Raw genomic sequence first — 14,950 nt, 5'->3', positions numbered from 1 at the left:
TTTCTTTTCTATCTTATTTATTTTCTTTTGGATAACCAAAAACTTCGTTAATAAAAATATCAAGGTGTGTTCCACTGCCAACGTTAATAAAATTTGTGACACATACTGAGAAAATTGAAAGAAAATTGTAACACGTTATTTAGAACGTTGATGACCTTTCAAAGAGTGAAATTTGTTAATAATAGCATTTCTTGTAACTTTATTGTTTCGTTTCATACATAAGTTCATAGGAATTAGTGATTGGTAGAGTAGTAGCACACATCATAGTCAAGTTAAGCTCATAAAAAAGTTTTACAATTCTATTTAATCCAATTTTATAAGCTGAACCGCTTTCAACAGCCCAACTCGGTTGAATCCATTGAAGACCGGATTAGGCTTAGTGCATTTCACTCCATCCCTCTTATTTTCGGTCACACAAAATTCACAATTTGAAATAGGATGAGTTTCTATCTCATATTTACTTTTATGAAAAAGAATTATTTTTATTCCTATATCCAAATTTAATGAATATTAAATTTTCTTTCATCCACGTCTACAACAGGTAACATGTATATACTATATTCATTTTCTTACTATTTCAATATCAACTAATTAATTTTTATAAAATAATAAAAAAATTATAGTGAAGGAAACATAATATTATCATACTGTTCAATGTTCAATATTAAAAGGATGATATAATGTTTTTTTCAATATCAAATATTTATATATAAAATTATAACTGAATATATTTCAAATTATAATACTAAATAAAATTTAATGAGAACCAAAATATTATTAAATTTGCAAATGTTAATAAAACCTAATTGATAAAATTTAAAAATATTTAAAAATAATATATAAAAGGAAAACAAATATTCAAATAAAAAAAATATTTTAAGAGTATGTTTACTTCAATTTTTTAAATTATAATGAAATCTCTTTTCTTATACAATAATAAAAATTATAATAAATCATTTTATCAAAATCACACAAAGAAGAAATATTAAATTAATAATAATTGAAATTTAATATAGATTACTCATCTTTTAAACTTTATGTTAGATGGTGATAAAAAGGATTCATGACAATTAGATTAAATTATTATATTATGGTAAATAAAATTTATTTAAACACTTACAGTGTGATAAAATTAAATATGAGCTAGAAAATAAAAATAATTTTATGAAAAATGTCAAACCAATAATTTAAGTTATAAATAAAACAACAAATAAAAGTAAAAAAAAAACTATTAGAAGCAATTTAATAAATCATTAACTGAAATTATACAAAGAAAAATAAATGTAAAACTAAGAGTATGATAAAATGAAAAATATCTTAGAAATCTAATAAAACTTTTCAAATATCAACATGAACAGTTGAGAGATAACAACAATTGTTTTAGCGTAAATGAAAGATTTATGTTATTGAACGCTTAAATTGAGAGTGTTAAACATTTTCAATGTGAAAAGAAAAGATATATAACAATATTACAAAAGAGTAGAAAATAAAATTTGGGTTATAAAGCATATTCTTTAACATACAAAGGAAACAACACCTCTTTTTACATACAAAAGATCAACAACTTTTCTAATAACAACAACGCTCAATCACTTAAACATATACAGTGAAAGTTCTCACTCTAAACACACTAGGTTTAAATCTCTTAAACCTCCAAGTATAAAGTTATATTGAATCTAAGTTTAAGTAAATATTTATAAACTCATATTTTAAAAATTAGATAAGAAACTTAAGAGTACATTTCGCAAATGTACTTGATAATTGATTATTAGTAATTGATTATTTTATAAACTATTTCAATAATTATTTTATCGTTGTGATAATATATTATTCAATTTATTAATTATTATAATCGATAATCAATAGTGGTAATCGATTATCTCAAAGATATTTATGAAAAATAAAATTTTTCTTGAGTGTTCTGCTGCTTAGGTTTTGCCTATTAACTCTTGAACTACTATTTTAAATATAATACACGTATTATTATTTTAAATCCTAAATTATTCAATTTTCAATGTATCTATTGAATCAAGGCATTCTTTAAATCTTTAACACTTATTCATTAATCATCATTCTCAAAACTCTTTATTAAAGCAATATTTTCTTTTTACCCATAGATGTCACCTAAAATTTGAAGTGACAAGTGAAACATGACATAAACTACAAATCGGGAAGCAGAAATGTTTGATATTTTAAAATTTTAAATTATTAGTAGAAATAATTTTTTTTTCTGAATGGTATAATGATGTGGTTAGTTTTCATTTAGCGTTTAGCTCTAGAAAAGCTAAGTCTACGAGACTATATATATTGATAGGCTCAATGTCAATTGAGTCTTTAACTCGGATACTGACTCGAGTCATAGGTTTGACAATGGGTAAACTTAAAGCTTTTAGAATTAGGTAAATTTTGGAGGTTACTTATTAATATTATGGTGATTTCGAAGTTAAGGAGTAGTTATGCATGCAACCCTTGAGAATAAAGAATGGTCTTAGAATTAAAACATTAGTGCAGAAAAGACCTTTGACGTTACCATTTAGACGTCCGACCCCAAATATCAAACGTAAAAAATGACCGGTGGCAATTTTGTAATTAAAAAGAGTAAATAGATGTCTGATATTGGGGGGTTGACGTCTATAGTCTATTTAGACATCAAAAAACTCCATTGGACGCCAAAAAGATATGTAAAAGTAAAAAAAAATGAACTTTTTATTACTATTAGACGTTTGGGTTGGGGGGTCTGACGTCTATAGTCTATTTTAGACGTCGGTTATGGGGGAAACATACTTCTAAATACTCAGTCCAAAAATTTAAAAAAGTCACTTTACGATTCCATTTAGACATCTGATCCCGCCACTCCGACTTCTAAAGTCATTTAGACATCTGTTATGGGGAGAACATACTTCTAAATACTCAGCCCAAAAATTTAAAAAGTCACTTTTTGACTCCATTTAGGCGTCTGGTCCCGCCACTCCGACTTCTAAAGTCATTTAGACGTTTGTTATGGGGGAACAAAAGCTTCTAAATACTCAGTCCAAAAATTTAAAAAGTTACTTTTTGACTTCATTTAGACGTTTGATCCCACCGCTCCGACTTTTAAAGTCATTTAGACGTTTGTTATGGGGGGAACATACTTCTAAATACTCAGTCCAACGATTTAAAAAATCTTTTGACTCCATTTTTAGACGTCTGATCTCGCCACTCCGACTTCTAAAGTCATTTAGACGTCTGTTATGGAGGGAACTGACTTCTAAATGTCTGCATTAAAACACCGCGAACGCGAGGCAGCCGTTACGTGCACTCACTATTCATTATCTTCCTCGCATTTTCTCTCCACGGGCTACGTTTTTCAGCTTCGTTTTCTCATTTTTGCACCGTTTTAAATTAATTTTACTCTGATTACATTACTCTTTGATGAATTATCTTTCATTTGAACCGATTAAAATGCATTTTCGTTGGGTTTTGGCGCAGTTTTGCTCGTGTCCTTGAGCGGCGATTTCTTGTTTTGCACTCCTTCTATTCCCTTCACTATGTTTTTAAAACCATCAAATATAAAAAAACGTATAATACATTCTCTTCAACTAAAATATAAAGTTGTAAACTCGAATCACCATGAGCCAGGAGCAACCCGAGAGGCCTTAAGCGAAGAAAGATCCAATCAAATACAGCGATGTTTTAGACTCCTGATATGTTCAGGTCATACGTTTAAATAGACGTCCGATCTATACAGGTCAAACGTCTATATAGACGTCTGACTGGGGTCCGACGTCCCATCAATGTCACCTGAATAGACGTCAGGTTGGAATCAGACGTAAAAGACCAAAATAACAGACGTCTAAAGTCTTTTCTGCATTAGTGAAGAAACATTATGATAAAAAACAAAGAAGAAAGATAAAAAAACTTAGAATGTTCTAACTTATCGGCCTATATACCTTTAGCTAGAACAATTTAATATTTGGATAATTTAAAATTTAAATATTAAAAGAGTTTTCAAGAATTTAGGAAGAAGAAATGGAAATCATTACCAAAAAAGAATTATTCTTTCTGACATAACAAGTTTATGTAAATGAGCAACCATCGCCACCCTTGAAACGCCCTGTTGGACCAGCCGTGCATATTATGAAACTTCCAAATATCATATCAATCAACCATTGTTTTTGTTGACTAGAATTAAAACAAATAAAAAGGAAAAACAAATTCCAAAACTCCATGTCACTCATAATGACTCAATTTTAAGATATTTTTGTTGACTTGACCGCTAATTTTCATCTGAAGGTTCTTAATGGAAATAAAAATGTGAATACATTTTACATTGTTAAAAATTTTGGTTGAACTAATCTTGCAAACACTTAATAAAACTTTAAGCTTCAGAAAAAAAAAATGTAAGTAAAAACGGGGTGTTAATAACAATCCCTTTTTGTCATATATCCTTGCCTTGCTAAGCCCATTTTTCCTGAGGACCACAGCCCAGAAGCAAGAGCCACCGTGATTAATCATGAATCGCAGCACGAGGTTAGGAGGGTACTAGGTAGATTTATTAATGTTTACAATGACAGTGATATTTTATAATTAAATGGTACAATCATTAGACTAATTATATTAATTATATTAGGATGAAGTATAAGTGTGTGACTATAGGGAATTTTGGTTTGAGGGACAGCGTAGGGTGATAACTTCATCTACTTAACCTATCATCCAAAACGATTCCAAGTTCATCAACAAGAATCACTATATACACAGGCAAAAGGAAGAAGCCAAGATCACGTGCCAGAGATGACATTTAGCACCTGGAATTTGTGAACCGAACTACTGGTCAACTCAGGGATCAATGCATACTTTTAAACCACTCTCTGTTCGTATTTCTTTTGGTTGTCATTTTCTGAAAGAGGAATTTCCCTACCAAATTTCGATCTCCTAATAATACCATTTTTCTTTTTATCTCATGTAAATTAATTTTGTAGTATTATTTCACATGTAGTGCTCTGCTCTTGCTTATTGATTTGGATGGAGTGCTCTGCTCTTGCTTATTGGCTACTTAGAGCTATCTTTCTTATTACATATTCTTGTTAACGTGTTGGAATAAATTACGTGGTTGAAGCTTGCCATTTAAAATCACTAATTGAGGGACCAAAAAGCTTTCGTAACTGAGGTGAGTACTAATTTAGTGGAAGACCCAGAATTATTGAGTCAAGTCTTTTGTAATCTAGTATTTGCATGTGACTTGTTTTAGAGAATAGTTGCAATTGGTGTTTGACTCTTCTCCATACACAATCTATTGTTAGCCAATGCAGTTTTATTTATCTATTTTTCTCATGTGCCCAAATAATCAATCTATTGCTCATAGTCCAAACAGACAAGTCACTCTTGGTTTCTCAGAAAGGTGAATCATTATATCAAACTATAATTATCCTGTGGCGATTACTCTGATTAAAGGAGGCATTATTAAACTATAGGTACATACTAATACATCAAATAATTTGATTTTACGTTACATAAGGCTGGCTAACATGGTGCGAAGTATTGTCAACTCTAGGTTTGGACATGTCATTTGTGAGGCACTGTGGTTGAGCTGAGAAAAAGTCAGGCATATGGCATCCCATTTCAAACCAAACCCAAGTCATCTTTAAAACTCTCTTTCAGATTGAAGATCAAAATTTCAATTTCACATTATCAATTCTCACACTTCCCCCTCAATCAAACCATTCCCAACAAAAAAACATCCCATATTCCATAGCAGCTTTGTCCCGTAAATCTCAGAACTTCACGCTCGCCAATTACGCATGGCACCAAAAACTTAAAAAAAAAATGGACAAGTAAAAAATAAAATAAAATAATTCGCAATCACCTATTGAAACTTATTTTTAGTTTTTGAAAGACAATCCCATCCCTCTCTCTTTTCAACTTCCGTTAAATTATATTATCTGTCAAGTTTCACCTTCCAAGTCATGTTCAATCGCCCTTAACTCTCCTTTAAAACATGACGCTGCTACTTCCTTTCCACTTCCTCTATATCCACTAGCCGCGAACCTTTTAAACATTGGAGCAACAAACCAACCTCTGTTTTTTCTTTTTCCTTTCTTTCTAGCTAGAACAGGAAAACCGAAACAAAATGAAGCCCCTTTGCAGATTCTTGATTTTCCTATCGCTATTTGCTCTGGTGGAATCTTCATGCAGCAGTGAAGAGCACGTTTTGGTGTCAAAGGCTTTCAAATCAGTCTCTGGCTTCAACGCTTACTCCTGGTTTCAAACCAACTGTTCAGAAGCTCACATCACCAGAATAGTACTTCCATCACAAAATCTCACTGGTACAATCTCCTGGGGTTACCTCAGGAACATGTCCAACCTGCAGGTTTTCGATCTCTCAAGAAATTCTTTACAGGGCCACGTCCCAAGCTGGTTTTGGTCAACTTCATCCTTATTGGAAATAAACCTCTCCGGTAACAGGTTCGGAGGGAGCATTATTTTCCACTCCTCCAAACCCACAACACAAAACACCTCGTTTTCAATTTCATCCATTCGAACGCTCAATCTCTCCCACAACAGGTTTACCAATTCAATCCAACTTTCTGCCTTCCAGAACCTTAAAATCCTCGACCTTTCTAACAACAACCTGCGAACACTCCCCTCCGGACTCCAAAACCTCTCCAAACTTCAACACCTCGATCTCTCATGCTGTAATCTCCAAAGCGACGTAAAACCAGTTTCCTCTCTTCACTCACTTCGCTACTTGGACTTGTCGAACAACACCTTCACGGGAAATTTCCCTTTTGATTTCCCTCAACTGGCCACCCTCGAATTCCTCAACATCTCCTATAACAACTTCACCTCATCAACTAGCCTAACCAAGTTCAACAAATTCGGTAAATCAGCTTTTATTCACGCTGGCAACAACTTCACCTACGACAGCACCGCGTCCAAAACGACCAACAGCAGTAAAAACTCAGCGCAATCCACCCCCAAGAAACAACAGAAGCGAAAATCCAAAACGCTGATTGCTGCAGCGTCGTCTGCGGGATCAGCAGTTGTCCTAATTCTGTTGTCCATTTGGGTACTCCGCATTGTTATTAGGAAGAGGAAGCAACGCGCCAAGAGGAGCAAGTGGGCGATTTCCATGCCGGTTCCACATGGTATGAACGAGGTGACAAGCAGAGTGGAGAAATCAGGGCCGTTCGCTTTCGAGACTGAATCGGGGTCAACGTGGGTGGCTGACCTGAAGGAACCGTCTTCTGCGGCGGTGGTGATGTTCGAGAAGCCGTTGATGAACCTTACTTTCAAGGACCTCATTGTTGCCACGTCACACTTCGGGAAAGACTCGCTGCTGGCGGAGGGAAGGTGTGGGCCCGTTTACAGAGCCGTGCTGCCGGGGGACCTCCACGTGGCAATCAAGGTCCTGGAACACGCTAGAGACGTTGATCCTGATGATTCGGTCGCCACGTTCGTTGACCTCTCAAGACTGAAGCACCCCAACTTGTTGCCACTCTCCGGTTACTGCATTGCCGGTAAGCGTGCCGTACCCCACACTCCGTTTCAAAATGTTTTCTTTTTAAATTTTCGTGGCTCTGCGCTCATTAATGGCTTTCACGGGTTTTAATTTTCTAATGTCTTTGTCTGTTCTGTTCCATAACATGTTGCGTTCTGTTGTGTCATTCTTTCCTTTCTTTCTCCTCCAAATATAAAATCTATCGTGTCTCTGGTTATGATTGCGCGTGGTAATTCGTGCGCACTGTACTTTCTTCCGCAGGTTTAAATTTTGAGTTCCCACAATTGCCCCATTCGTAATGTACTTACCCTAAACTTTTTCTTGTTGTCATTGTCTAAATTAGGTTGTGTTGTCTCAGTGGACCATTAAGTTTGAGCTGAATTTTTAGTTTGAATCCACGTTTCAAGACCTCGCCAAATTTTAGTTCGTTTCTTATCTAGCTCAGAGAACATGACATAATTTATAAGGGAAAGGGAGATGTCAAGCTACCAGTTACAGTACTAGCACACATTAGTACCCATTCCTTTTCAATTTAGAATAATACCTATTATTATCATTTTTGGATACTTTAGAAGAAATTTAAGTATTCTATAAGTATATTTATTTTTTAATTGAATTGTTATATTTATTATTATTTTGGTGAAATTTTCAGGCAAAGAGAAACTGGTACTGTACGAGTACATGGCTAACGGCGATCTTGGAAGGTGGCTACACGAGCTTCCAACAGGGGACACCAATGTAGAGGATTGGACAGGCGACACGTGGGAAATTCAAAACGGCGCCGTCGACGACGGGTCCCCTGAAAAGATGGGGTGGCTGACACGACATCGGATTGCGGTTGGGATAGCGCGTGGTCTCGCGTACCTGCACCACGCGCGTTCGAAGCCCGTCGTACACGGCCACTTCGTCACCTCGAACATTTTACTCGCAGACGATTTCGAGCCCCGGATCTCCGATTTTGGATTGCGACACGGCCGGAACTCGAACGGAGGCACGGAGGCAGACGTGTACTGCTTCGGGGCGGCGCTAATGGAACTCCTGACGGGGAAAGAAAGCACGGCGGAGAAGGTGGCAGCAGCGAGGAAGGCGGTTAGGGAGGGGCAGGGCGTTAGGGTTCTGGACGAGAGGCTCCTACTCGGTGGTGACTCGGTGGTGAGTGAGATGGTGGAGACTCTCCGAGTGGCGTTTTTGTGTACGGCGGAAGACTCTTGGAAGAGGCCCACAATGCAGCAGGTATTGGGTTTGCTGAAAGACATTCGTCCTCATCAACAGCAACTCGTGACGAGTTGACTCGTCAACCCTAAATTTATTTTATTTAATTTTTGGGCGAAAAGAAAAAGTTGAAAAGGACAAAAAGATGGGCAGGAAGAAGGGGAAGCGGAGAGAGTATTTTTTTCTGGGGAGGGGGCAAAGGAGCAGGGAATCCCACTGAGGAGTTTCTATAATTTATTCGTTTTCTTCTTTTCTTTATGTGCTCTCTTCACTTTTAAAATATACATATTTTTTACTTTTTTTTATTTTATTTTGTCTTACCCTCTTTGAGTTTGTTTCTTTTCTTTTTGCTTTATTCTGTTGTTGATTTATTTATCTTTAGCTTAGATTAGGAATATCCTTTTAGCAGACGGAAGCGAAGGGTGGTTTTGGTTAGTTACGTGTTCTTGAAGGGGACCATAGACGTAAACATACGTAGAAACTTCATGAGCTGCTTTCATTCTTGATTTGTCAATACGAGGGGCTGATTTATGGTGGTGCTGGTCATTGTCCAAGGTTTTTCAATCATTTCTTATGGAAAATTATATGGGAGGACAGCCTTTCCTCACATTTATTATGGCCATTAGTCAGAATATTTCGTCTTCATGCACATACGTAATTGGCATATTACGTGCTCAATCAATTAAATATCATTAATGTGATCATTTTTATGATAATCAATATAAAAAGTTAATAAATTCATCAATTATTCTCGCTTCCCATCTAACGTCATGCTAACCAATTGCTGAACCATCAAATTGTAAACTAACAACTTGCTACTTTTTTTTTATTATTATTATTAGCATTATTATTATTATTTATTATTGAAAACTGAAGATTATAACGGTTGTAAGAAGAACAATATATTGAGACATATATCACCTATCTTAATATTTAATTTATTAATAATCTTTTAAATTATTTAGAATATTCCTATATGTAAAAGAAACATTATCTAAGAACAATATTTAACATCCATGATTGATAAAATAAATTCATTGTATAATAACCATCAATTATCAAGAATGACATCAAATAATCCTAATATGATATTTTACCTATTGTCATCTAGCATCTTAGTATTATTTTGTTTAGTTATTGACTAATGATAATCTAACTAAAAACATTTGAAAGATGTTCTTCTAGTATATTATGTGTTCAAATATATTTAACTTATTTATAAGAAGATTGTGCTTATAACCGGTAATGATCAAACTATGTTCCATTTCAATGCTAAATAAGATAAAAGACTTGATTTTTTTTTTTAATACTTATGTTAAACAATCCTATAATAATTTTTTTTATAGTCAAAATTCCATTTTTAGAACAATTCCATTCTACAAAATTATTTGAATTTGAATTCCAGGAAGGTTTTATATAATAAATATTATATAACATTCTTTATTGGTAACAAAATAGAAAGTCTTTTTAGATTGAAGATTCAAGTTAGCTCTAAAGAGGACATTCACTAAAATATCTTTTTTTCAAATAGATAGATTCTACAACAAACAATAAGAGTCTCTGTTAAAAATTGAGTGTCTTTTATCCAAGACAAAAAAATTATCAAAATCTATCTTGACTCAAAATTTACGACTATTTTTATGCTAAAATTAGTTATGTTTTTTTACCGTGAGAGTTAACGTTTTATTTATAGGTAAAATAATTACAAATTATTTTATTCTCTAAAAACAGGAGAATAACCAAAATAAAGATTATAAAGAAAATAAATTTCTAAAATAAAGATTACAAAGATAGTAAATATCATTACAAAAAAATGCAAAATATCGATGGACAAAATCCGTCGAAAACAATCAATATCCGTTGCTAATGGTCGATAGTTTACCGACAGTCAAAAATATTGTCGGTAATTTCGTTGTTAGTAACCATTATTAACAGATATAAGTCGTATAATCGTCAATAATTACCGATGACCTATATCCGTCGATAATTACAAAAAGATATAATTATCAGTGATTATCAAAGGATATATTTATCAGTAAGTGTCAGACATAGATCAATACAAATTGTATTTTGTGTATCTCACATTCACATAATCATAATCATATCTGCACACAACCATAAACAATTCATATCCAAACAATCAAGCATATATGGATCGAGCTGAGTTGGCTCTGTTCAAAAGTTTAACAAAGTCAGTTGTAGATCGAGTCGAGTTTACCTCGATTAAATATTAAGTTAAGTATATCATATTATAACTCACATAAGTGAGCCTAAATCTAAATTAAGTCAAGTTAATTCAATACTTATTAAATATCCTTAACAAGAAATATTATATATCGGACTCATTAAATTTAATCTAATTAACAAAGTAAATTAAATTTAAATTTAATTTGATTTATATTGAATTGAAAAAAAAATACAAAATTTTGTTACTCTAATTTGTATAGATTATAAATCCAATTTATTTTATTAAATATAGATTAAATTAATTTATTTAGGTATTTCTAGTTATACACACACACACATATATATATATATATATATATATATATATATATATATATATATATATATATATAATTGAAAAGGGTGTATTATATAATAATTTAGGTTGTGTTTGCTTCAATTAATTAATTTACTCTTGAAAGAAAATTTGAAAGACGGATTTGCAAGTAAGTATTGTGTTTTGATGCAATGATTTGAAAGGAAATGAAGGCGCAGATTTGCAGGATTAAGTGAAAATTTCATCCCTATGAAGAAAGGAGATTTGCGGGAAAAATAAGTTTTTTACAATATTAGCCTCCACTATCGTTGTCCAATGTGCAATTGCGAAAAAGAAAAGGATAATTGCTTCTTGATTTTATGAATGATGATCGAAAGCAAATCACTTTTAGAATCAAATACGAAAAAACATATATTGAATTAAGATAAGCATGTAACTTGTTTATGCTGGATTGGGACGAGGATAAATCCACGTCTGGTTGGACGAACGTTTACTTCCATTTTGCTGGGTGATTGATTGGTTTGAGGGGGATGACCTCTAGAAGACACTATGATGCTCACGTTAGAATTTTTCTTTGAAGGTTTAAAGTAATTCGATTATGAAAAAAAATATCTTTTACCTATTCAACCTCTATTTATACCGTTTAAAAGAATCTGACAAATTAATTTATCTCTTAATGGTCATTAATGTCAACCTTAACCACTCATCAAATAACAGTTATAGTATTTATTGTACTTTAACTTTGCTCAACTACTGTCGTGACCAATCGGCTGTTTCCATACCTCAGTCATTCGGTCCATTCGACTCAGCACACAGTCATCATCGATCAACTCTCATGCTATAGTATCATAGTTGATTCCATACATATATATGAGAAACTATGGAACCCTTTATGAATACATACTTACGTGCTATTGTTTGTGGTTTTATTTTATTTTTTTGTGTTGTTTAATCCATGCAGTGATCTATTTTCTTAGTTTTAGTAATAATAACAAACAATAATATTAATCGTAATAATAATACTAATACTAATAATAATAATAATAATAATAATAATTAAAACTTTGTGCACGTAATCAATACTGTGAGAACTTTTGATAACTCATGAATAGTTAAAAAATTTATTGTGTATAAAAAGAAAAAAAAAATAACTCTCCTAGAAGCTAATAATAAAGTGACTTTGTTCTTCTTTCTATATGGGTTCTTTTTCTTCCATCATCAGGCACTAAACTGACACAGAGAGGGAAATCGAACGTAAAGACCCCTAAAAGATTTCTACCTCTTCGGTGAAGATAAATGTAAGGAAGCAAAATATCAATTTTATCCATCTACCCGTTTCTTATATTATTTAAAGCATACAAAATTAATTTTAAATTTTGTTCGACCAAACAAGATTAATTATTTTTCTTCCTTTTTATTTATATACTCCCTTTTCTATTTCTTTTTCTCAAATTTGCTCCCATTTATTTTTCAAGAAATGAAAGAAAACATAAAAGGAATTGACATGCATGTTTGAAAAGGTACGAAGTGCTTCATATATGGAAAACAACCAGTTACACTTCGCTGCTGTGTCGTGACCTCGTTCGTACTCTTGTGTTTACTTTACTACTTTTTAGCTTTGTTGTCTTTGTAATGTTCTTTTCCTTGCAACTGAAGAAGTGGTATTCAAAAATTTTCTTTGACGATGTTGGAGATCGCACCATATAAATACAATTGAGATGTAATTTTTATCTAATAAATTAGTTTCATAAAAATAATTAGACTTTTAAACGTTGAATTTTTATCATCCATTATCATTTACTTAAACTCAATTCGTAACAGATTTATGCCGGCAAATTACAGAACAGAAACATAAGAGCAATTTGATGAACGTTTCAAACCTACGAGTTTCTGTACAATGTTTTAAATGCGATGTTGAAGAATACAATCAAACAATACATGATACTCATTCAAAAAGTCACACCAATTATAATATTTGATAATTCTTTAACTGATGCGTTTTTGCAACTGTTTTAATGAATCACAAAAACAAGATTCCATATCTTTTTAAAAGACATACCAATGTCTGAGTTTTTTTTACGAAAGATACACCATTGGCTGACACATTAAAGTGAAGTTGAGTTATAGATTTCTTTTGCCTTTTTCTTTATATATACACATGTACATGTTTCCAAATAGCTACACAATCTGACTCGTTCTGAGAATTTTACATTACCTTCATGAATCATAGGACAGAGTTGCTTTTCTATGAGCTTATCACCCAAATAAAGTAGTTCCACAAAGATCAGATTTGCTTTCTTCATCTGTCATCTTTTAAGTGCCAATTCCATCGCCTCAGTGTAGGTTTCTCTTTCAAATCGGATCAAAATTATAAATTAAACGTGTTATGATCCATATTGAAATTAAAACTATTTTCAATAATTTTACTTTTTACATTCAAAACATGAATTGAAAACTCTAACGTCAAATCATCTTTAAGTTGGAAGTGGGCACTGCAACATTGTTAAATCCAATGACTCTGAATAAAGGTTACATAACACTAACTCAAATTGGTCTGAATTCTATAACTGGAAGGCATACAGCAGAACCATAAAAACCACTGTATTCAATTTTTTTTCTCACATTAAAGTTTGAGCTGAGCCACTGAACATGCTTGATGATGACTCGGGTGTTTCTTGCACATGTTCTCGAAGAATCTATGTTACTGAATACGGTAAACAGTAGAATGTAAGCAATTTGAGTGCGGATTTTATTTTAAGATACATTTCGATAATAGAATTATTATTGTTTTTCATTTTTAAGAATCCTGACTTTTAGGAATTATTATTATTTTTAACTAATTATAATTTTTTAAAAATGACTGGTTTTTGTTTCATTGGTAAAAAATATTGATGATAATATTTACGTCATTTTTTCAAAAATCCAAGCCAGCAAATATTTTTACTAAAATAAATATGTAAGTTATTACAACGTTAAATAATGTCATGTGAATAATATGATATTTTTTCAGTAAGAAAAATATTTTAATTTAGAAAAGTTAGATTTCTAATTTTTTTTATTAGAAAGTTTCCTTTTTGGAAAACCTATTCGAAATCCATTTCTAGAACCATAACTTTGAAAGAATGTTATTTTTTAAAATTAGCCAGTGTATTTTCAACTACATATTCCTAAAAGAAAAAGTTAAAATCCTTATTTTTCTTCACATTTTCTCAATTTAGTCTTAATATTTTTTTAACAAAGATTCTATTTTTTTTCAATTTTGTTCAATTTATTCATTTTTACTAAAGTCGTTTAAATAATTAATAGATAGTGAACTTTGTATGATACATGTCAGACTTTTTTAATTTTTTTAATTTTTTTAAATTAATTAAAAAAATGTATGTGTTAACATCGAGTCATTTGACAGTGTCATATGTCAAGGTCAATGATACCGGTGTTAAACTTTTGGCAAGCGTACCAATAGTCAACTGTAGTATAATAATTTTTAAGTAAGAGTATCGATCCCACGAGGAACCGCTTCAATTAAATAGATAAATTTATCTCAAACAGCATATATACAAGGGTATTCAAACTGATTCATAATGGATTTTGATAATTTATACTACGTTGCGTAAAAGTAAAATATAAGTTAAAGAAAGTTTAATACGAGAAGTTAGGATTGAATTCATCTATCTCACTCGTCTGCAATCTGAATGAATATAAACATATAGCAACTGAAATTACCAATATTGATGCAACACACAAAAGTCATTTATACC

General features: G+C 32.1%; 1 protein-coding gene across 1 annotated transcript; it reads left to right on the top strand.

Annotated features, from left to right (window-relative positions):
- Positions 1-5,686: 5,686 nt before the first annotated feature.
- LOC124838413 (calmodulin-binding receptor kinase CaMRLK-like) lies at positions 5,687-8,994 on the top strand. The gene is made up of 2 exons (XM_047314006.2): positions 5,687-7,496; positions 8,130-8,994. The coding sequence occupies exons 1-2, from the start codon at positions 6,107-6,109 to the stop codon at positions 8,765-8,767; spliced, it is 2,028 nt and encodes a 675-aa protein (XP_047169962.1). The 5' UTR covers positions 5,687-6,106; the 3' UTR covers positions 8,768-8,994.
- Positions 8,995-14,950: the final 5,956 nt, after the last annotated feature.

The sequence above is a fragment of the Vigna umbellata genome, chromosome 1, assembly GCF_029865625.1.
Source record: "Vigna umbellata cultivar VRB3 chromosome 1, Vumbellata_1.0, whole genome shotgun sequence".
NCBI lineage: Eukaryota > Viridiplantae > Streptophyta > Magnoliopsida > Fabales > Fabaceae > Vigna > Vigna umbellata.
The sequence above is the reverse complement of the archived record's forward strand: the minus strand, read 5'-3'. Positions and strand labels throughout refer to the sequence as shown.